At 44.5% G+C, this 21664-nt stretch overlaps 2 protein-coding genes across 5 annotated transcripts; one reads left to right on the top strand and one right to left on the bottom strand.

Moving 5' to 3' along the window:
- Positions 1–398: 398 nt before the first annotated feature.
- msh2 (mutS homolog 2 (E. coli)) lies at positions 399–8030 on the top strand (the record flags this gene model as incomplete). The annotated part of the gene is made up of 16 exons (XM_079183170.1): positions 399–606; positions 795–943; positions 1414–1698; positions 1792–1938; positions 2079–2228; positions 2635–2768; positions 3210–3409; positions 4024–4133; positions 4251–4374; positions 4912–5062; positions 5151–5248; positions 5530–5775; positions 6439–6643; positions 6737–6984; positions 7079–7251; positions 7474–8030. The coding sequence occupies 16 exons, from the start codon at positions 399–401 to the stop codon at positions 7648–7650; spliced, it is 2805 nt and encodes a 934-aa protein (XP_079039296.1). The 3' UTR covers positions 7651–8030.
- On the bottom strand, positions 8002–20422 carry fbxo11b (F-box protein 11b). 4 transcript variants are annotated; one of them, XM_079183171.1, is made up of 22 exons: positions 20135–20422; positions 18706–18869; positions 18441–18522; positions 18070–18214; positions 17862–17991; positions 15591–15674; positions 15314–15446; positions 15057–15163; positions 14473–14584; positions 13648–13754; positions 13424–13561; positions 13118–13335; positions 12762–12942; positions 12513–12635; positions 11740–11825; positions 11508–11584; positions 11290–11433; positions 10478–10588; positions 10269–10376; positions 10074–10182; positions 9627–9725; positions 8002–9426 (listed from the first exon to the last, which is right to left on the bottom strand). In XM_079183171.1, the coding sequence occupies exons 1-22, from the start codon at positions 20220–20222 to the stop codon at positions 9297–9299; spliced, it is 2676 nt and encodes an 891-aa protein (XP_079039297.1). In that variant the 5' UTR covers positions 20223–20422; the 3' UTR covers positions 8002–9296. The 4 variants fall into 4 exon arrangements, with proteins under 4 accessions (XP_079039297.1, XP_079039298.1, XP_079039299.1 ...); XM_079183172.1 differs by having other exon boundaries at positions 18070–18211; XM_079183173.1 differs by having other exon boundaries at positions 18462–18522.
- Positions 20423–21664: the final 1242 nt, after the last annotated feature.

Raw genomic sequence — 21664 nt, 5'->3', positions numbered from 1 at the left:
TACAGTGCCATTGGTGGTGATTCACCAAAAAGTAATTTTTTATTTATTTTGTAATTAACGATATTTCAAAGCAGCAGCAGAGCCAAAGCAAGAGCAACTGATACAAAAAAATAACAATCAATTTATAGTATTTTATTTTATTTCAAAACTGAAAGATGTTGAGCACATTTCAAATATTTCTATATTATTATTATTATTATCTTTTTTCCCTTCTTCTTACCAATTAGTATTCTGGTTTTGAATGCCATGAATCAACACACTCTGATACAGTATTTGGCACTATGTATCTTCTTTACATTGCTGGCTGCTTTGCGACCTGCAAATAAACACGGAGAAGAAGAAGGAGAACGTTGTTTCCGGTTTGGACGCAGCGCGATACCAGCGCGGGAGATTCCAGCATGGCGGTGCAGCCGAAACAGAACCTGTCTATGGACAGTGCAGCAGAGCATGGCTTTCTCAGCTTCATTTTCTCCATGCCGGAGAAACCGGACACGACTTTCAGAATATTCGACCGCAACGATTACTACACTGTTCACGGAAAGGACGCCATATTCGCGGCGAAGGAAGTTTTCAAGACGAATGGGGTCATCAAATATCTGGGCTCAGGTAATCTCGCCTCTATAGCTGAAGCTTGCAAGCTGGCAGCAGAAGCTACATAGCAGCTTAGCTGTAGCTAAGCTAGCTACAAATGGATGCATTAGCTGCTAGTCCTGCTAGGTACTGCATAGCTAGTTTAAATGTAGTCGCACTGGCCGGTTGTTTTCATCATTAACGTGGGGCTTGTTGGTCTACAGGGAGTCGCAAGCTGGAGAGTGTGGTGCTGAGCAAGCTGAACTTCGAGGCCTTTGTGAAAGACTTGCTGCTGGTGAAGCAGTACAGAGTAGAAGTGTACAAGAACCACAGCAAGAGCAGCAAGGAGCACGACTGGAAGATCGACTACAAGGTATTGTGTTGGTTGTCGAGGAGTGTCTGTGCGTTTTCTGTCTGTTAAAGACTCATCTACCGTTTTAAATGTAGGCGAGCTATGTTGTTGTCCCTACTTTCTTTGTGCCAGTTCTCCATTATACAATGTGTTCTTAGCAGAGGCCCTGCACTGTATATAAAGGATCACAGTATGGTCAAAAGTCATCATAATTTGAATTGGTCTGATCCGTGTATGGATCTATGCAAACACATTAATGTTAATAGTATGATAAAAGCCCAACATAGTCCCAAAATGTTAAAAGACGGACATGAAACAGCTTAAAACAAGTTATCTGCAGGTCTTTACCATGTCAATTTAAAGGTGATAATATGTAAATTTTGTGTTCACAACTTGTTTCTGCTGCCTCCAAAATATAGCAATAAAATAAAGGGTTGTTTCTCCGTCTCTCTCGGTCCGTTGCCTCTCTCGCCCATTTCCTCCACTCTCAGGCCTCTCCAGGAAACTTGACTCAGTTTGAGGAGATTCTGTTCGGTGGTGGAACCGGAGCAGTGGGCTGTGCTGGAGTCGTAGCCGTGCGGTTCGCCACCGGAGCCGATGGACAGCGCGTGGTCGGCGTCGGCTATGTGGACGCTGCCCAGAGGAGGATGGGGGTGTGCGAGTTCCCAGACAACGAGATCTTCTCCAACTTGGAGTCCCTTCTGGTCCAAATCAGCCCCAAAGAGTGTCTCTTGTCCCAGGGCGAAGGCAACACCGACGGGAGTAAACTACGGGAGGTATGTGTGTGGATTGTGTTTCATCAGATGTCAACATTCTTTTGCGCGATTACGGCGTTAAGAAGACATTGTGGTTATCGTGTGTTTGTTTAGGTGGTGCAGCGCGGCGGCATGCTGATCTCGGACAGGAAGAGGGCGGAGTTCAGTAGCAAGGACATGGTCCAGGATCTCAACAGGCTGCTGAGGGCCAAGAGAGGAGAGACCGTGGCGAGCAACACGCTGCCTGAGCTGGACAAGCAGGTGAGCGAAGAGGAAGAAACCCAACGATTCCACCTGGAACATGGCATCGTACAAACATATAGTCATCGTATAAAGAAATGGGTCTTATTGTGCCCTCCAGCTGTTTAAATAGCAGTCTGTGTGTGTGGTGTCATTCACAGGTGGCCATGTCGTGCTTGGCCGCAGTGGTGCGTTTCCTCGAACTGCTCTCTGACGAGTCCAACTTCAACTCCTTCAGTCTCACCCCACTGGACCTGGGTCAGTACATGAGGCTGGACAACGCTGCCGTGAGGGCTCTGAACCTCTTCCAGGTCAGTGACGGGGGGGGGGGGGGGGCCTCACACTTTCCCCTAATTAACGAAAGGGTCAGTTCACCCAAATCACCCCAAAACAACACACTCTCTCTCACCAGTCATGCATGTGGTTTTGATTTTATCGGCTTTTACCAAACTCACATTTCTGCTGATACAATCGAAGTAAAAGGAAATCAGCTTGTTGTGCTGAACACATTTCGACAGTTTGTCTTGGGCACAGTTTAAATAAGTAGAACAGGTGATCAGGACATAAACGCGTTCCAGGACGGTGTTTACTGAGCCTCTTGTTTTGCTGGCGCATTTTCTATGGTTGTGGATGTCATGGGATCTCCTTTGTAGACGTTCTCGTGATGATGATCAAATAGGCCATGGGAACATGTTCATGTTGGATGTAATCCTACAGGGATCACCTGATGACACCAGCGGAGCTCATTCACTGGCCGGTCTGTTGAACAAGTGCCGTACACCGCAGGGCCAGCGTCTCGTCAACCAGTGGATCAAACAACCGCTCATGGACAAAACCAAAATAGAAGAAAGGTGATTTTTAAATGTCGGATTCATATCGTGTCAATGATTTTAGGCGTTTGCGTTTCATATTTCTGAACTAGGACGTCCAGTATTTGGATCAAAAAGTAGTAGATTTAGTAGGCTGCAGCTGTTATTTCAGTGTGTCAGATACACATTTAATCAACAGTTGGGGAGCTAGAAGTATCAAAACACTCGATCGGGACCTCCCTGTTCTTTTGAATAACAGCCTGTGCAGTTATGTTTTATTTGAGTAATAGTAGATGCAGTCCAGAGTAGTATTGCTTAGATTGCCATATACATTCATTACACTAGGACACACTTTTGAGGACACTCCTGGTGTGTGTGTGTGTGTGTGTGTGTGTGTGTGTGTGTGTGTGTGTGTGTGTGTGTGTGTGTGTGTGTGTGTGTGTGTGTGTGTGTGTGTGTGTGTGTGTGTGTGTGTGTGTGTAGGCTGGACCTGGTGGAGAGCTTCGTTTGTGACTCTGAGCTCAGGCAGACCTGTCAGGAGGACTTGCTGCGGCGGTTTCCTGATCTTCACCGTCTGGCCAAGAAGTTCCACCGTCACTCTGCGACGCTGCAGGACTGCTTCCGCGTCTACCAGGCTGTGAGCCACGTCCCCGCCCTCCTCTCGGCCCTGGAGAGGTACTCGGGTACGCACAAACCTGCGGTTGATACTATCTGAACATGACACACACATTCATAGAACCATGCATGGTGCCGACCTGCCCATCGGCATCTAATCTGAATGGTAGATTGGGGTTCAGTATTTTGCAGGAGGACAATTCCACATGCGGAGCCGGGGAGCTAACCGCTAATAAAACCGTACTGTGGAGTGTTAGAGACAGATAATTAGCAGTAGGAGCGCTAGTTAACATTAGCTGTTAGCAGCCGGTCTGCAGCACAGTCCGTCTCTGCTAATTAACGAAGCTAACGGCTAACGTAATGGAGGTTGCATACAGTTGATTTATGGTGCGTTCAAGCTCTGTTCAGTAAAAATGAGTATTAGATGAAGGTAAATTATAACGTCAGGAAGTGTTCAAATGTAATCTTGTAAAAATGTCCTTTTAGGCAACATTTCTACATTTTGGGGAATAAGCTTATTGGCTTTACTGCCTTAAGTTTGGGTGAAGGCTGGTAATGAACCTGATAAACTGGAGGTTTATATGCATTAGTAGCCTGCATACGTACAGTAGAGTGCATTCATTCATTGTCTGTACATACTACCGGTTTTGTTTTCTGATGTGTGTGTGTGTGTGTGTTGTAGGTAGCTACCAGGTTCTGTTGGAGGCGGTGTTCCTCTCTCCTCTCAGAGACCTGCAAACTGACTTTGCTAAGTACCAGGAGATGATTGAAACCACTCTGGACATGAACCAGGTCTTTGCTTTAGTATTTTATCTTCACATGTGCAATGTAAGAATATCTGCCTCTGTATTCTGTTTAACAATTCTACACGTCGTTAACGTGCACTTTTACTTGCATGTTTGCGCGTAGATTGACCACCACGAGTTCCTGGTGAAGGCATCGTTCGATCCAGCGCTGAGTGAGCTGAGAGAAAAGATGGACGCTCTGGAGAAGAGCATGCAGGCGGTGCTGAACGGTGCCGCCAGAGAACTGGGTGAATACACCAGCAAACACAAAGGGATCCGAGTCAATGATTTATTTATCTAACATAGACATCTGATTCTGTAGTTTAAGGGAGTGAGCTCAGGCGTCTGCTGATGAGTTTTTTTTAAGATGAGGCATGACAAAAATGCCAAAGCAATTCAATTACACCATGCGGTCATGTGCTGCAGACGCTGATTGAGTGAAGTAAATGCTAGTACGATAACTCCAGCAACAACTGTACATGTTTAAGACTTTACTGGCCCCAAAAACTCAATTCACTCATATGTAGACCTATATATGAATAGACTGTGGCCTACGTCAACGTATTAAATACAAGACCGTCAGTGCTCGGGACAGCGCTGCACCGAGACACACAAAGCAGTATGAGAAGGACTCATGATAATGAATGATGGGGGATTACTATTCCTAATTTCATGGTCTATTTGGGATTTTTTGGGGCGTGTGCTAGTTTGGACGTTGGCAACGTTCAAAGCTCCGGAGCATTACCCGGATGATGTTTTGAACTTCGGCAACTTTTGTGTTTCAGGTCTGGACGCCGGTAAGACTGTGAAGCTGGAGTCGAACGCCATGCTGGGTTTTTTCCTGAGGGTCACCTGCAAGGAGGAGAAGAGTCTGAGGAACAACAAGAAATTCACCACGCTGGATGTTCAGAAGAACGGAGTGCGCTTCACAAACGGGTCCGTCTCACTGCGTCACACAAGCTCGACGTCTGCCTCGGATAGAGGTGCTCTCACTGTCAGCTGATGCTCTGTCACATGTTTACAGTAAGCTGAGCGCTCTGAATGAGGAGTACACCAAGAACAGAGAGGAGTATGAGGAGGCCCAGAATGCCATTGTGAAAGAGATCATCAACATCGCCTCAGGTGAGGAACGTCATCACATGCTGCTCACTGTCTTCTCAGCAATCGATTTGACAGAAGAACTTAAAATTATACGTGGAAATGGTAATCTCACAATTCCATGGAGTTAGATTTGTGACCTTTAGTTAGTAATGATTTCATTCACATTTTCTAGCAAACGGTGCAGTGCTTTTAACTTCGAAGTAGAGTTTGGTTTTGTGGTCACATGGTGTTCTTTAATCAGATTGTAGTCGTTTTTCTTTGGAGCCCGCATGTGCCGCAGTCTGAACTCTGTGAACCGGCAGGTTACGTGGATCCTCTGCAGACGCTGAGCGACGTGACGGCTCAGATGGACGCAGTGGCGAGTTTTGCCGTGGCGTCCGTCTCGGCGCCGGTGCCGTACGTTCGTCCCCGGCTGTTGGCGGACGGCTGCAGGCGTATGGAGCTGAAGCAGGCCAGACATCCCTGCATGGAGACGGACGCAGACACCGCCTTCATACCCAACGACATGTCCTTTGCCCAGGGAGAGAAGGACTTCTACATTATAACAGGTATGAAGAGATGACTCGCTTCCAAAGTGGAATATCAAACTTTCAGCGCAATTAGGAGAAAAACCATCAAAGTTGAAAGGAGAGTGAAACTCACTATAAAGCTATGAAAGCTGCAGATTTGGTTAATAATTCTCTGTTTATCACCGAGTGACCCCTTTCATGCATTTTCCAATTACTTAGAAGACGGACAGGGTTCCCACGTGTCCTGAGAAGCAGTTAACCAATTTTCCACTTGTTTAAGGTGACATGCTCGCTAGCTCGTTATATACACCATGACATTTGATCATGATTTGATAGATAACCTATAAATGCCATAGAGTGCATGTCCTTTTTAAATCAAGACTTCCAGAGATGGTGCGATCCCCGTCTGTCATACCAGACGATCTAGAGCTTCCATTCTGCTTTTCACCCATTCCATTGATTCAGAAATCAGTCCCACAATTGCTCAGTTGTTTTGTGAAAATTGTGTTACCTCAGTCGTCATTTTTTTAATCCGTAAACGTTCTAAAACGCATAATTTTCACGGTTTTCCAGATGTCGTGTAAACACAGAGCAATGCTTAGAAGTTTAGTTCCTCGTCTAATTCTTTACCGGAGTTCCTTTTCTGAAGCCAAACAAGTTAATCTGTGATGAAACTCGCAACGCTTCTCTCCTCGTCTGCAGGACCAAATATGGGCGGCAAGTCTACGTTTATCCGTCAGGTCGGTGTGATTGCTCTGATGGCTCAGATTGGCTGCTTTGTGCCCTGCGAAGAGGCGGAGCTTAGCGTGATTGACAGCATCCTGGCCAGGGTGGGAGCGGGAGACAGCCAGGTCAAAGGAGTGTCCACCTTCATGTCAGAGATGCTTGAGACGGCTGCCATCCTGCGGTAAGAACAAGACTTAAAAGCTGGTGTAAATCTACAAAAGATGACACACGCACACACACAAGCCTTTTCTCATCACGGGTGTCTTCTCTCCAGCTCGGCCACGGAGAACTCGCTCATCATAATAGACGAGCTCGGCAGAGGCACGTCCACGTACGACGGCTTCGGTCTGGCCTGGGCCATCAGCGAGCACATCGCCTCCGAAATCAGCTGCTTCTGTCTGTTTGCCACTCACTTCCACGAGCTGACGGCGCTGGCGGCGCAGCAGCCGACCGTCCACAACCTGCACGTCACGGCCCTGACCTCTCACAACACACTCACCATGCTGTACAGAGTCAAATCAGGTCAGCGTGGCACAATAAAGCCAGATCTATTTTGTGGAGAGGAGGCAGGTGCACTGACCCAGCCCCCCCCCCCCCCCCTAAACTGTGTGTTCAGGTGTGTGCGATCAGAGTTTTGGAATCCACGTTGCCGAGTTGGCGTGCTTCCCGCCGTCAGTGGTGGCCATGGCGAAGGAGAAGGCGGAGGAGCTGGAGGAGTTCCAGGAACCTGCGGGGGAGAAGTCTGAGCAGGAGGAGCCTGAGGCCAAAAGACGACGGACAGACAAACGAGTACGGGGTGACTTTTCCAGTATCCTGCTCAATATATAGCCATGCATAATTACCCTCATGTGCTGTCTGCATAGTTGGAAGGTCATATTCTAGTTTTAAATGACCAATTAGTAGTATTTCCCACTAGAACATTTTTTTCAGATGACCCCCAACTTCAACAAAAACATGCATACATTGTCATGAGGCTGACTGCTGTTTTTTTTGCTATTCCCTGTACTTCAGGTGGGGGAAAACCTGATCCAGGACTTCTTGGAGAAGGCAAAGTCCCTCCCTGCTGACACCATGAGTGAAGAAGAGGTGAAGGCGGCCCTCAAGAAAATGAAGCAGGAGCTCGTCGCCCAAAACAACACGTACATCAAAGAGATCCTTTCACGCTGCATTCCTGCAAAAACAGCTTGATTTTAGACTCATGTATTCATCTTGGCCAACAAAGGTCAAGTACTGTAGCGAGCCACACTAGAGCGCTTATGTTGTATAGTTTTTCAATAAAGAATTAATTCTAGATGCGCCTGCTAGCGTTTTTTTGACACAATTCCTGTCGTTGCATGTGACATAACTTAGTGCGTCATACACCAGATTTCTTCGTAAACACGGCGGGTGATGAATACATTTCAAACATGCTGTCAACGTTATGTAAACCTGAACTACACCAATACCTCCTGTGGTCCTTCAGCAGAATTTCGGTTTAATACGTCCGGACACGTTTTGTTAATTCTGCAGGGTGTGAATTTAAAAACAAGACACCTGTGATCTAATAAAGTTTTATTTTCTTAGAAATGGCCAGTTTCCTGTTTTCTTTTTTTGTCTTTCTAAGAAAGTATACCCCTTTTTGAATTCCAACTAGCATCTACATAATGGTTATTGAGTACTTCACAATATATTAAGTCTAGATGTTATGGTACATGCATACGATTCAGGCTGCATGAGGAGCCACAGTCACCACGATACACGGGGGGGAGAGAAGGGGAGAGAGGGGTGGGGGGGGACAGCAGATTGACTCCTCAGTTCCAGTTCAAAGGAGCTCTGTCGCCTCCTATTGAAACCCTCTCCACAAAACACTGACTGCATCAACTTATAAACATATACACACACACACAACTTCCACTGTACACAACACACTCACACCTTTATACAAGTGTGGAGCCCCTCCACCTGCCATGTAAGCTAATATACTGGAGAGGGTTGTTAGTGTTTAAATTCTCTTTCACAGAAAGAACTTCACCACTGGGACGTCCGAGTGTCTGCACTTTGCTTTGGAGGCGGGATGGGAGGGGGGACGCTAACCAAAGAAAAATAATAATTATAATATATAATAAAAATAAAAGACATTCAAATACAGTCAACTTTTTGCTTGAAAATACAAAACTACATGAGAAAGCATTGAAATAAAATCCACTGATCAGAACATTTTTTTTTGTTTTTGTTTTTAAAAAGCCCAAGTGCTCCATCACACACACACACACAATCTTGCTCTTTATCCACACACACAACAGAGCAACATCCGCCCATCTGTTGCCTCGTTACAACTGCCTGGGGCAGCCAATGGGGATGGCAGCTGTGAGGAAGCAGGAAGTCTCTTTGACAGCAGTTTTTGTGAGGAAGAAGAAGAAGAAGTGGGCTGGGAGCCGAGGATTAACACCGGGTGGTGGTGGTGGTGGGGGGGGGAATTCTTCGTGCGCTGCCATCGACAGCCCCTCTGCATAGCCCTTCTCTTCTACAGACTGCAATAAGAAATACTCGGGCGAGGAATCTCTTGTGGCCGTTCTGTCGGTCTACCCTCAGCTCCACCGCTCCCTCTAGTGGAGGCTGCCTCTGCTGCAGCGAGTCCGACTGCAGCGGGGCAGGAAGCCGCTTCCTCTGCAGCCTCTTTTCACCGTGATCCCGTTTGAGAGCGCCGCAATCACAGAGTCTCTCTGGGTCCTTATGGCTGCAAAGTGGATGTGTGTATTCAACTGTGTGTGCGCGTGTGTGTGTGAATGGCTGTGTGTGCAATGTAATGTGTTTTATATGCTTTATGTGAGAGAGTGTAACTGGACCGGATGCCTTCAGTTATGTTGCAGCGTGTTGGACTCGATGGGCGGCGCCGAGTCATACAGAGTGTCTGTGTCGTGTGTGGGCTCCCCGGCCAGCGTACACGGGTTGGACAACGTTCCCGCTCCGCAGTCACAGAAAAACCTAAAAAAAGGGAACACAGATCAGAGATTATGAACCAGAGGTCCTTCGTAATATATTGGAAGTGAGAGACAGAGTTACAACTACATTAAAAAGACAAAATGTGGAATTGAAAAATATGATTTTCACAGTTTTTTCAATATTAAACACAACACAAACATGAATTCCTAGATCTTTGTCAACCTCAAATAAAGATGTCTTACCGATCATGCCGTATAAACTCTACATCGTGCCCTTGGTGGCATTTTTTGATGCAGTTTACACAGATGGCGTTTCTATCTGTTGTGTTACAGGTGTGACATCTGGAGAGATAAAAGACAAAGCAGATTAATTTACATAACACAATGAGGGGGAATAAGAAATAGTTTATTGGGAGACGTTTCTTAACTTGTGGATTTTGATAATTACTAATCTAATAGGACTTTAATCATATTTCTTAAATGCAGGGTTGCAACCTACAACAGTCCAAAGAAATTGTCACATCAGAAAAGTAAAACCAGGAAATCCTCACAACTGGAAGTTGGAACTAGGCAACGTTGGGTCACGTTAATTAATTGACCATATTATTCTGATTATTGATCACAATGGTTCCAGATGAGTCTTGCGTTGTAATCTTTCAGGTCTACTTGAATTCATCGGACACAGTTTACCTGTAGAAGTCGTGCATGGGGTAACTGGTGTAGCTGGAGATCTTGTAGAGGCACTGCCCTCTGCTCACTGCCTTCTCAATGGCATCCTGGTTATTCAGAATCTTATTATCTGACAGGGGGGGGAAGGCATAACGTGATTAGAAACAAGCTAGTAAGTTTATGGGCATTAAATCTTTGCCCGAAGTAGCCGGTTACCTTTCATGGTGACGTTGACTCCCGAGGCTAGAAACAAGCCTCCAAAGCGATTGTTGAAGATCTGGTTTCCCTCCAGCGTGGCTGTGGCGTGGTTAGTGATTTCAATACCTGGAGAAGAAGAAACAAAAAAAAGTCTGTCATCAGCACCAAAAGGAGACAGAAGCTGAGATGTTATTTTTGTTCATGTGGAGTTGAATAAAGAAGCTAACCTGCAGCGAAGCCATCAAAAATGCGGTTCTTGCGGAGTATCGGGTGGCTGTTTGTGCTGATTAGCACACCGGCCTGAGCGTTCCTGAAGATGTCGTTCTCTTCCAGCAGACCTACGGAGAAAAATATTTCACGATTCAGCCTGTAGATTTACAAGAGAAAATTGTAATATGTGAATCTAGACACTGAAGTTTTGCACCGTGTCCCAACTGGCCGCAAGCGACAGCACTTTTTGTCACACGCGATACCTCATTTCACCACAAAAACCTAAACTAAGTGGCAGCTGGCTGGAGGGAGATCGACAGGGAGCTGAACGTTTCCCCACTTGCTGCAGGCTAATGTCATTTCCAGTAAATATCACAATATGAAACGTGTGTTTTGTTTAAAAAGTAGGACTATAGTCTCTCTCTCTCTGAGTTCTAAGTCTTATCTTAACGGTTGACGAACTATTCCTCGCTCAACTTGTCCAATCCCTACTGAAGAAGCGTTTTTTAAGTCAATCACGTAACAGATACGTTTCCACAATATTACAATGTATCAATCCACACCGACTCCCACTTAGTGAAGCGTAATCTGCACAGACAGCTGTTTAAATCACAGAAACATACCTCCGTATACATGTTTTGAACGTATTAACCATATCTATATTGATTGATGGGAGCTCATCTGTTTCACTACAGGCAGATTCCCCTCACTTGCTACGGCGGGCAGCGAACATAAAATCAACTAATCGATACAAAGGGGGTCTCTACAAACAGTGTTGAATCAGACAGACAACATTTCAGAAGCTATGTGACAGACTGTGTTTAAGTACCTCTGCCTCCATTGAAGATGCAGATGCCTCCATCTCTGCCGTCATGAATCTTATTTCGTCTCAGCGTGGGGTTGCTATCCGTCTTGATCCACACCCCCGCCATGGCATTATCAAAGATCTCATTGTCCTCAATGAAGCCCAGACCTGTTGCATTAAAGAGCACGTTAGACACAAGTACAGACACGAGTACACAGACACTACATACGAGATATACAGACCTGAGTTGTAGACTAAAATCCCTCCGTTCTGGCCTCCCCATATCTTGTTGCGCCTGATCTTTGGGTTGCTCCCCGTCCTGTCAAGATTCAACAGCAATTAAAATCATATACAACTAAGCAGAAAAAGAAAAATCTGCAACATGCCAAATCTTTTGCGTTTAATGGTAAGAAAAAGTTTCTCATATTTTGTATGTTCAGTGCATTCACTGCTTAAAAAGGTCGAAATCTTTACCTAATTTGTACACCAGAGTACATGTGATTGTAGATGTCATTGTCTTCCAACACACCATGACCATTGTCATAGAAATACACGCCCACCTGAAAAAAGAAGACGAAAGACGATTACCACAAAAAAAAGAAGAAAAGATTTGTTTTACTATGAAATCGGCACAATCAGGACATCGTAGAAATAAACTGTAGATTCAACATTCATGTTATTTTTTCCCAAAACAGGAAAGTAGACTGAACTAGAGACCTTTTGTGATTGTTGGAGGATTCAAATCTCCTTAAAGCCAAAGGACTCCATTGTCATTTTACCACGTAGAACATGTGAAATGCTGGTCTGTCATTGCATTGATCGGTTCATTTGTTTGCGTTTCTGTGTGACTTTCGGATTCAAACTAACGTGGCGTCCACACAACAGTACATTGTTTAGCTTCAATGCCGGGACTCCTGTCCGTTTCTCCAAACTGAAGGAAATACACTGACACCGACTATGGATAAGGAAAACATGTACACGAAGCCATGTCCTCAAGCAGAAACCGACATCAGGTCATCTTGGAAATTCAGACGAGATTTTTGGTTCACACAGAAAAAACACCCGAGTAAAAGTGCACGTACATGGTGCAGTACATCTGGCATTTACTCCTAACTAAATGTGCAGTCAGGATATAGCAGCTCATCAATGCGGTTTATCACGTCACTGCAGCTGCTTCTCACTCTTGAAGCGTGAGATTTCATCTGCTGGTGTACACATGTGCAATGTTGTGACGATGGTAATTTCACCTGTTTTCCACTGTGGATGCGGTTCTTGCGGAGGACAGGAGTGCTGCCTGTGGTCACCCAGACTCCAGCCAGTGTGTTGCTGTAAACCTCATTCTCCTCAATCACCCCCTGGCCTTTCTCGTGCTGAAACACAAAGCAGAGGCAACTGTCAAACCTCCTGACAGAGGGTGTTTAAGATCTTATTAAAAAACAGAAAAAGTGTCTGTTGTTGCTGGAGAAGGATTACATCTGAGCCATGAGTGCATTTACCACATAGATGCCCCCGTGCTGTCCGTCGTGGATCTTGTTGTGCCGTACAATGGGGCAGCTGTTGGTCCGGATCTGGATTCCCGCCAAGGCGTTACCATAGATATCGTTACTCTCTATCAAACCCCGTCCATCTCCAAATATGTACACCCCTCCTTGGTTACCGTTGAATATAGCATTTCCCCTAGACATTAAAAAGAACAAAACAGTCACAATCTTGGAATAAACATGCTACTGGAGACAAAATTCATACACGACCGTGTGTTTGTATCAATATAGGACATAATGGCCGTAACTCATTTGCTGCCTCCATTGAAACCTCATTTTGTACACCAACAGTCTGATGTGTGTGTCCTCACCGTATCGTCGGGTCACTGTTGGATGTGATCCACACCCCAGCGAAGTTATTGGCGTAGATTTTGTTCTCTATAAACTGTCCCCGTCCCTTCTCGTGGACGTAGATGCCTCCCGTTTGGCCATGATGGATCTCACAACGCACCACTGTGGGGTTGGCGTAGGCCTTCACCTCAAAGCCTGCTATGCGGTTTCTATGGATGTTGCAGTTCTCAAAGTAACCCTGAAACACCGCAAAGAAGACGAATTAGATGGTCCGTGATGAATCCTTCATGTAAAATGTATGAAGTGACATAGTATTGTGTATTTACCATGCCGTGATCAAAAGTGAACACGCCGACATCTCGACCGTGGTGGATGTGGTTACGTCTAATGATGGGATTACCGTGATTTTTCACCCAAATTCCTGCTAGCGCATTGTTGCTGATTTCATTGTCTTCATAAATGCCCTGGAACACATAAGAGAGTCAGAAGCCTGTGTGTGTATTTAAAGCAAATCATTTGTTGCTATTGTGGCGGGAAAAGTAAGTTTTACCTGTGCGTGATCTGTAATGTACAGTCCTACGTTCTCACAGTCACTGATGTTGCAGTGTTTGATGGTTGGACAAGCTCCCTGACCACTCACACACACAGCCGAACCCACTAAACCCACGGGGAAAAACACACAAGTGTCACACTACAGTAGAGCTGCAAGTAATCGTCACTTTTATCACTTCTAGCAATTGAGCAACAGTCACAAAAAACCCAAAAGATGAATTGGATTTTCCGAAAAGACAATTTAAAGACTTCATATGAAAATGATCCCCCTCAATCATGTCTTATAAAAATAAAAGTGTGTACAGCACTCATTTTTCTGTGTTTCGGATGTTGCGCTGTTAAAAAAAAAAGAAGAAGAATCCAGGTGCCAGATCGAAAGCGCAGATCCAAGAGGAAGCTACGAAAAGGGGCGGACACAGCGGCGATAAAAACTCCAAATATAGCGTAGGAAAACGGAAAAGGCCTGTTCCACAACGAGAGGGAATCCGGCGAGCTACGTAATCCTGCTTGAGCTGCGATGGACGAGCCAACTTTGAAAGCTATGTTTACAAACTGCAACCCACAAATCCTAATGGGTCAGATCATTTAGTGATGTAACAAATAGGGACACTTGACACACTGCGTCTCAAACTATAGAAAAACATGGCTTTAAACTGTTAAATACAGGAGAACACACCAACATATGTACAATACTAAGAGAAACAATACAAGATCCATGCAGTAAATTCTATTTTTGGATTTAATGATCTGTTATTGTTCTTTTCAGGCTGTACAGGTGCTCGTGTCATCGCGTCCTCTCCCAGGGGGTCAGCGTGTTCGTTACCTGTGCATGTGGAGCGGATGATGCAGTGGTCAATGTTTGGGCTGCAGTTGACTGTGATCTCCAGACAGTGGTGGGCGTTGTGGTGCTGCGCTGACTTATCATCAGGATTAAACTGCAGGGAGAAGAGCAGCAGAGGTCAGACAGTGGCTGCGCTTACTGACAACACATCAAGCTTCTTTCCACCCACCACATCCACACCAGACTCTCCCCACCGGAGGCATTAGTGCCGCTAATACTGGTCGCTGATAACAGGATAAAACCAGAACACAGAGGGAGACATAGAATAATCAATACGATGTCGCATAAAGGCGAGAAACATTCACATTTTTGTCACATTTGTCTCATAACTTATACATTATTAAAGCTGGTTTAACTCTACGTATAAAACAACCCAGACAACCAACATCGATGCGAAAAATCATACCCAAATCTTGTGCTTGTATTGTGTAATTGGCATTGTATGACACTGTGTTAAACTCAGTTTGATAGTCTGAACCCTGTTAATAACGCACATGGTTCATAAACCTTCTGGCTTATATTTAAAAAAAAAAATTAAAATCAAGAGAGGTGCGATCTATGCTCACCTTGATGGTCATGTATCCCACATAGGCATCCTCTGAGCCCTCCATGAAGACAAACGTTGAGTCTCTAGTATTCTCTATCACCACCTTGTCGGCTACTTTACCAGGAGCTTAAAAGGAAAGCAGGAAACACTCATTAACACCCTCATGAATATGGACATCAGCACCACTGAGACTGTATCCTATCTTAAGAGAGATATTGATCGCACATGCATCAAGGTAAAGTCTTGTGTACTTTACAGTGAGGTAAGCACACATACCTGCACCAATCATGGTGATGGGGGACTCTATATAAATCCACTCGTCTGTATAGATGCCAGAGTGGACAAAAATTAGACCGTCAAAGTGGGCCTCCTGCACTCCACCCAGCGCATCCTCAATGGTGTCATAATACTGCAGGAGAAAGGGAAGAACACATTCAGGCAGAATACACACAAAAGCAAGCAGGTGTTTACATTGGCTGTGCTTTGCATAAATGTCAGCGCGATGGCCAATGAAATAAATCCTGAAGGATTTTGTCTTTTGGCCGTAACTTACCAGCATATTCTCTCTGCCTTTGTATCTGCCGGGGTTACTGTAGAAATGCTCAGCGAAGCCTGGTTTTACATGAGCACCTTTGTACTGCAACACAGAAAACACCGAAGTCAGGTTCCTGGTGATCACGCCGAACATTAACATGCTCCTCAAACCACCTAGGTATTGCTGGTTAAAAACAAATCATTTTGACACACAAGGGGGTTCCAAAAAGTGCATCCTCGTGTTTTTGTAATGTGACCCTTTAAAACAAAGCAATGTTTACTTGTGACCCCTTGTTGCCCGTTTGCATGTCCACTGGCTGTAAATATATCAACCAGAGGTTTCCTCATAAGAGGTTCAATTATGTCGTTAAGTTACTGGAAAAAAAAGGCATAAGTCTAACTGTAGCAGAAGTAGGTTTTTCTGGTTCCTGCCCATTTAAATATCCTGCAACCCCTGAACCCTAAATTAGGAACCGCTGGCAACGACAGAACAACAATGTATGCAACAGCAAAACTCTGCACTCTTTCATTTCTAGACAGCAAACAGTAGGAGGTAGGACTCCTGCAAAAACAGAACAGTCAGGTGATCAAATGGCAATTTGTTTTTTATAGTGTGTGCCTGTGATCAATGTTTGACTTTCACCTTGAATTTCCCTTTTACATTATCATTTAAAAAGCAAACATGTTTGCCTTCCATTAGCCTCAGACCTCAGACGATGATTAGCCTGAGAGGAACTCCGGATTTACATGAATAGATAATGAGATACACAGACACTATTGTTGACATAGCCTTAGAACAACAGTACGATCACACGAACATGTTACACTGATCCGTCTGTGAACAAACTTCTGAGAAATACTGTGTATGCCGTTTAAAGACAGAACAAACTATGGAACTGCTTGAAGAAGTCTGAGTGGCGGGGAGTGACGGAGGCCCACATTCCCGGTGCAATGGTTAACCCTGGTGGACACGTCTTCAGTGCACAATCTGCAGCGATGTCCGCAACCCACCACGTCTTGAAACAAAACCCTCCTGTTTACTAATTGTGCAGAATGGCCCATTTCAAATAATATATTTCAGGCAGGCCTATATTACTAATTATTGATGCGTTTATGTGTTCATCGCTTTAATATTGCTGCAGCTTATTTTAATTACTTTATATACTCAATAACTATGCCACTGTATATGCCCCCTAGTAATACATCATGGTTTAGTAGTTGATTTCTATTTTGTATTAAGAATCTAAATCTGCAAAGTAGCCTATCTAGTAACTTATGTTGTCAAATAAACACAGTACATAGTTTCCTTTGAGATGTGGTGGAATAGAAGTATAAAGTTAAATAAGATGCAAATACTCCAGGGGAGCATGTCCACAGACCCCCCTAGAATGTCAAAGATCTACCCACCATAGTCTCACAAAATCCTGTGTGGAAACACCGTAATATATAAATAGAATTTGGGCCAGAAGTTATAATTACAACCACGAAAAGAAAGCGAGGCCGAATGGAAGGGACGCGTGTTCTGTCCACCTCTCCCCCGCTCCATTCAGTACCAGGGACAGCGCATTATTTGGAGTTTCGGCCACTTTAGCACGAATGTGGGAACCCTGTTAATGTGCTGTGCAAAGAAAATTAAATGTTGCTGTTGTTGTTGTTGTTGTTTTCGCCTTGGCTCAAACGACAGCCATTCATGCTGCAAATTCCACTGAAGGAGGACATTGCTAATTTTCATTTTCTACAAATTAAGTTAGGCCTATATTTGACAGGGCAAATAAAATATAAATGTAATGCTACTACCACTAATAATATTCAAAATAATAATTTAATACATTAACGGGAAACACGTGAAATATACGTCTATACATTGGCAAAGGGATCCGTTATTGGCAATCGCTCTGAACACCGTCAGCCCCAGAGATCCTCGTCTACCGGAACAACCCCATCCTAAGTGCTTATCCATGTTGTATCGTGATAGCTATGCTTCCTTTTCTCCCTGTGTATTTCAAGAGATTAAAACAGGACTGTTTTCTCTTTCTAATGCGTGTGTGACGTGTTTTAACTTTACAGGCACTCTTTCCCAAAGTGAGATATTATTACTCCAGTGAGTGGCATGGATTTTATTGCAAGGCTATATATGAAGTTTTCAGAACTGCACATTATATATATTAAAAATAAACAGAGAATGTTAAGAAACAATAAACCGTGTGTGCAAAGATGTTGATGCTCTTCAGAGAGCACTTTCTTTTTCACGGTAAAACAAAAACACAGAAAACTAAGAGGTCAGACTTACCAGCTGTTGGAAGCTCTCCTTCCAGGGGTTTGGGTGTTCATGCTCCTCAGGGCTGACTTGATAGAACCTGCCTGGCTCAGGATGCATCATGGGACGTGTGTACTCAAACACCTCCATGTATAGACGCTTCCTAGAATATTAAATACCACATTTCAGTTGTATGCCTTTTAATGAAATGAGAGGTTTCCATCTCTTCAGCAGCACTTACCATAGGATAGGGTCGTTGGCTAGCTGGCTGAATCTCTTGCAGACACAAGCTGCCTGGCAGAGGTCCTGTTCCAGTAAGTAGGAGAAGATCTTCAAAACAACCTCATCTGGAAGTTTCTGTTGCAGATATTGCTCTGCTGGGGCTGCTAAAGACACAAATACACACACACACTCACAATGTAAGGTTTAGGAAAAAAATAGTTTCAATTCAAGCACATTAAACCATGAAGTCATGCTGTTAAATGGATTGCAAAGTAACAAGATTTACCAGCGCTCACAGAAAATCAATAAAGATTCCCCCCAAAAAAAAAGAGGAGGAAAAAAAAAAAGCTAACACTCTCCTTTCCCCGGCTGCGGAGATTTAACACACACCTGGCAGATCGTGGCTCTTACCGGACACTCGTGCCCGCTTGGCTCGATGGCCAAAGGCCTCTGTTGATGAAGTGGAAGCTCCCTGTGAAAGAGGGGAAATAGGGTATCAGCTCAATGCCAAGATTCAAGCACTAAGTAATCATCTGGAAAATGTACTGCTCTGTCACAAAATCATTGTTCTTTCAGAGGAAAACACAATCAATCAGACATGCACACTGTGGCCAATGCACAAAAAAAGAAATGCACTTTAATGTTTCAGTCTAACCTCCATTGGGCCCTTGCTGGGGCAGGCAGAGGCGGTGGCAGAGGCAGCGGCGGTTCTCTTGGGAAGCAGGGTCTTGCGTCGAAGCTGATAGGGACTGTTCTGAGCTCCTGGTCCAGACTCCTCAATAGCCATCTCTGCTGCAGCTGCTGCAGGAGCCTCCTCATCTGGACAAAAAGGAAAAGAGATTTCCTATACATACACCACTTTCTCAAGAGGCACTTCAATGCACAAAGCTGCAGTATAGGGCAAGGCCATGCAATTAAAAAACAAAACAAAAGAAACACTGGGTATTTCTCTTAGAAGCACATTCATCACTCTATTGATCAGATACACAACTAAAAAGGTCTCCAGTAAATGCAGGAAACACTTTAACCACTGACACACTTGCTCTTCTTTCATTAATGACACAATGGTGTGCATTCATCTCACAAGCTGTAAGCACATTACGCAGGCTAACAGACAGGGTGAGAGTTGGTATGGCAGACAAAGGTTAGTGATTGATAATGGCAGATGCACCCCCTGCAGTCACATTGCCAGTCTTTCATGCCTAGTCATACACAACTGATATCAGACAATGTGCATTTGACTCTGGGTCCTGTTCTGTGCAGAATGACACTCATCTTTTATGGTGCTGTCAAAAATTAAGGGCCGCAGATGAAAGTGGATCAGACGTGCTGCTAATGGCTAAAAACTGAACTGCGTAGCTGGCAAATCCGCGGTGTAAACAAATCGAGCTACGGCTAACAGGCTCCGAGAACAAGGAAGGGGATATGGGTTCAATCTGCTGGCTACGTTAGCTTTGAACTACTACAGCCCCGAGCAGAGAAAATGGACTCAGAGAATTCATCCAAAACCACACCGTATCATCTATAAAACAGCTGATCTTGCGTGGCCTCTTGAAGCCGGGGGGCAGCTGGCTTAACATTGCCCCCCATTCGCCTGCTAATGTTTTTGTTAACGTTACACCCCAAAAATGGCAGTCCTAAAGACGCCGCATATTTACACCCCTTCAGAATCGTTAGTGACAGCTGGGAATGCGACGGCCGAGCGAAGACACGCAGATTGTGGTCAGAGCGTGTGAAGTCGATCCCTTTGCCTCCAGCTGGGGTTACCTGAATATGCGCTATTAATGTTGGCCGTTTAGCTAACATACGCATTACATTCCGCGAAGACAACCCACCCCCCCAACCTCCACATAAACCTGGTAAGCTAGCTAGCGGTGTTAGCTATCCCCAATCACTCAAGCCAAACAAAGCGCGGCCTGGCCTAAGCCACAGAGCAAGAAGCCTCGGTTTTTCCTGCTGAACCCGCCGTGTCTCGGAGTGGTAAACAGGCCGGCAGCAAAAAGAAACGACGGTTATGTAAAGGCTGTTGGCGCGTGACACGGCTTCCGTCTTCAGCCGTTAGCTGACTGTGGCCGAGAGCGTACCTCTGTCTCCGTTGTTCCGTTCGGGCTGCACCGGGCGCGGCCTCGACACTCGCCTGGGTCTCCTGTTGGTGGCTCTGACGGAGTTCATCTGGGGAGTTGGTTGTTGAGAAAAATAGACTGCTATCCTCGACCGCCCGCTTCGAAATTTAGCCCTCGACCCAAACTACCACCCGCGCAGCCTTTTTTCCAAGATACACCCCAACAATTGCGATCAAAAACCCGCTGGTATTTGGGGTGTAATCGCTTTTTGTACAGCTCCCCCCGTATCGCTGCTCGGTGCCAGCTTCGTCTCAGTCTGTAGCAGGAGGAGCCATTAACCCACACGGGAAACAATCGCGAGAAAAAAAAAAAAGAGCGTGAGTGTCCGCTCGGCCAATCATATTTGGCGTTTTATAACAGGTGTCCTGCAGCGGCCAATCAGGAGCTTCGTATAAGACAACCTGACAACCCTTTCTGTTGGGGTTCGGGATCGGTCAAGCGGCGATTTGATCAATGCACGAGCAATAATAATACTAGAAGACAATTCTTAGCCTTAGACCCCATTATCACAGGTACATATAGAGCGATAGTATTTTGTAACAGTATTCCACAAGGGATAGTCTTTACTTAAACCAATCAAACAATCACCCTTCCTTAATTATTAACAAAGAGCACAGTCTCAAATGTGTCTAATTGTCTTCCTATCTAACTGATTTATTATTTGCCATATATCAGTGAAGACGTGAGTATGTTTAACATACCGAGCATTGGTAGGGCAGAGACTAGACTTAGGCTGCAAGAAATGTTCATATTGAGAAGTTTTCAGCCCTATACAAGTTTATTTTATGATTCCATTTAAAAGTTAAAGTCTTACTTAATGTTTTAAATAGAATAATTGAGCGGGAGATTGAATGATCTTGTTGCCATTACTTTTTATTTTAATTTTGAGTAGTTTGATGTAAATAAAAATTGAATTAATCGATGTATGATTCAATTTCGAACGTATCAATGTATAAATCAATTATAATTAAACACTGAAAAAGCTTGTATGTATTTCAGTGGCAATACTATTGGAATCCATTGTAACTCACATGAATGCAGAATAAACTAAAAACTTCTCACAGCTACTTTTCCGGCCTGCGGGAGTCTCGAGTCATCGATTTTGAGTGGAGGAACACGTTTTGTCAATTAGTATCATTTCATGTAATTGGACCACCAGATGGCATTGTTAGGCTGCAAACGATTAGGCTATGATCTCACAGCATTAGAAGAGCAGTTATGTGGCAATATTTTATCTGGAGATTAATTTAGTTTTCTATTTCTTTTGTCACCTTGTTGTCGCTGGAAAATACATTTATGTAGGAGCTCTTACCACACAGCCATGAATCATTTCTAATGAATCAATGAATATAGGTTTGAGCATGATTACATTACAACACTGAGGGATATAATCCATTTAATCCTTTTTAGTGTGCTGAGGAAAACAATACACATATATACACACAATCACAATCATTCTTATACAGAGTAAAACAAAAAACTACATTCTGC

The sequence above is a fragment of the Pholis gunnellus genome (genome assembly GCF_910591455.1).
Source record: "Pholis gunnellus genome assembly, chromosome: 21".
In the NCBI taxonomy this organism is placed as follows: Eukaryota; Metazoa; Chordata; class Actinopteri; order Perciformes; family Pholidae; genus Pholis; species Pholis gunnellus.
Note: the sequence above shows the minus strand (reverse complement) of the source record. Positions and strands in the feature narration are given on the sequence as shown.

Excerpts from the sequence above, each read along its gene's own strand:
- fbxo11b (XM_079183171.1), bottom strand. The coding sequence starts at position 20,222 with ATGAACTCCGTCAGAGCCACCAACAGGAGACCCAGGCGAGTGTCGAGG. Across the intron at positions 13,336-13,423 it reads TCACTTTTGATCACGGCATG|GGTTACTTTGAGAACTGCAA; the intron begins GTAAATACACAA and ends GCGGTGTTTCAG. Across the intron at positions 10,377-10,477 it reads TTTTGATGGCTTCGCTGCAG|GTATTGAAATCACTAACCAC; the intron begins GTTAGCTTCTTT and ends CTTCTTCTCCAG.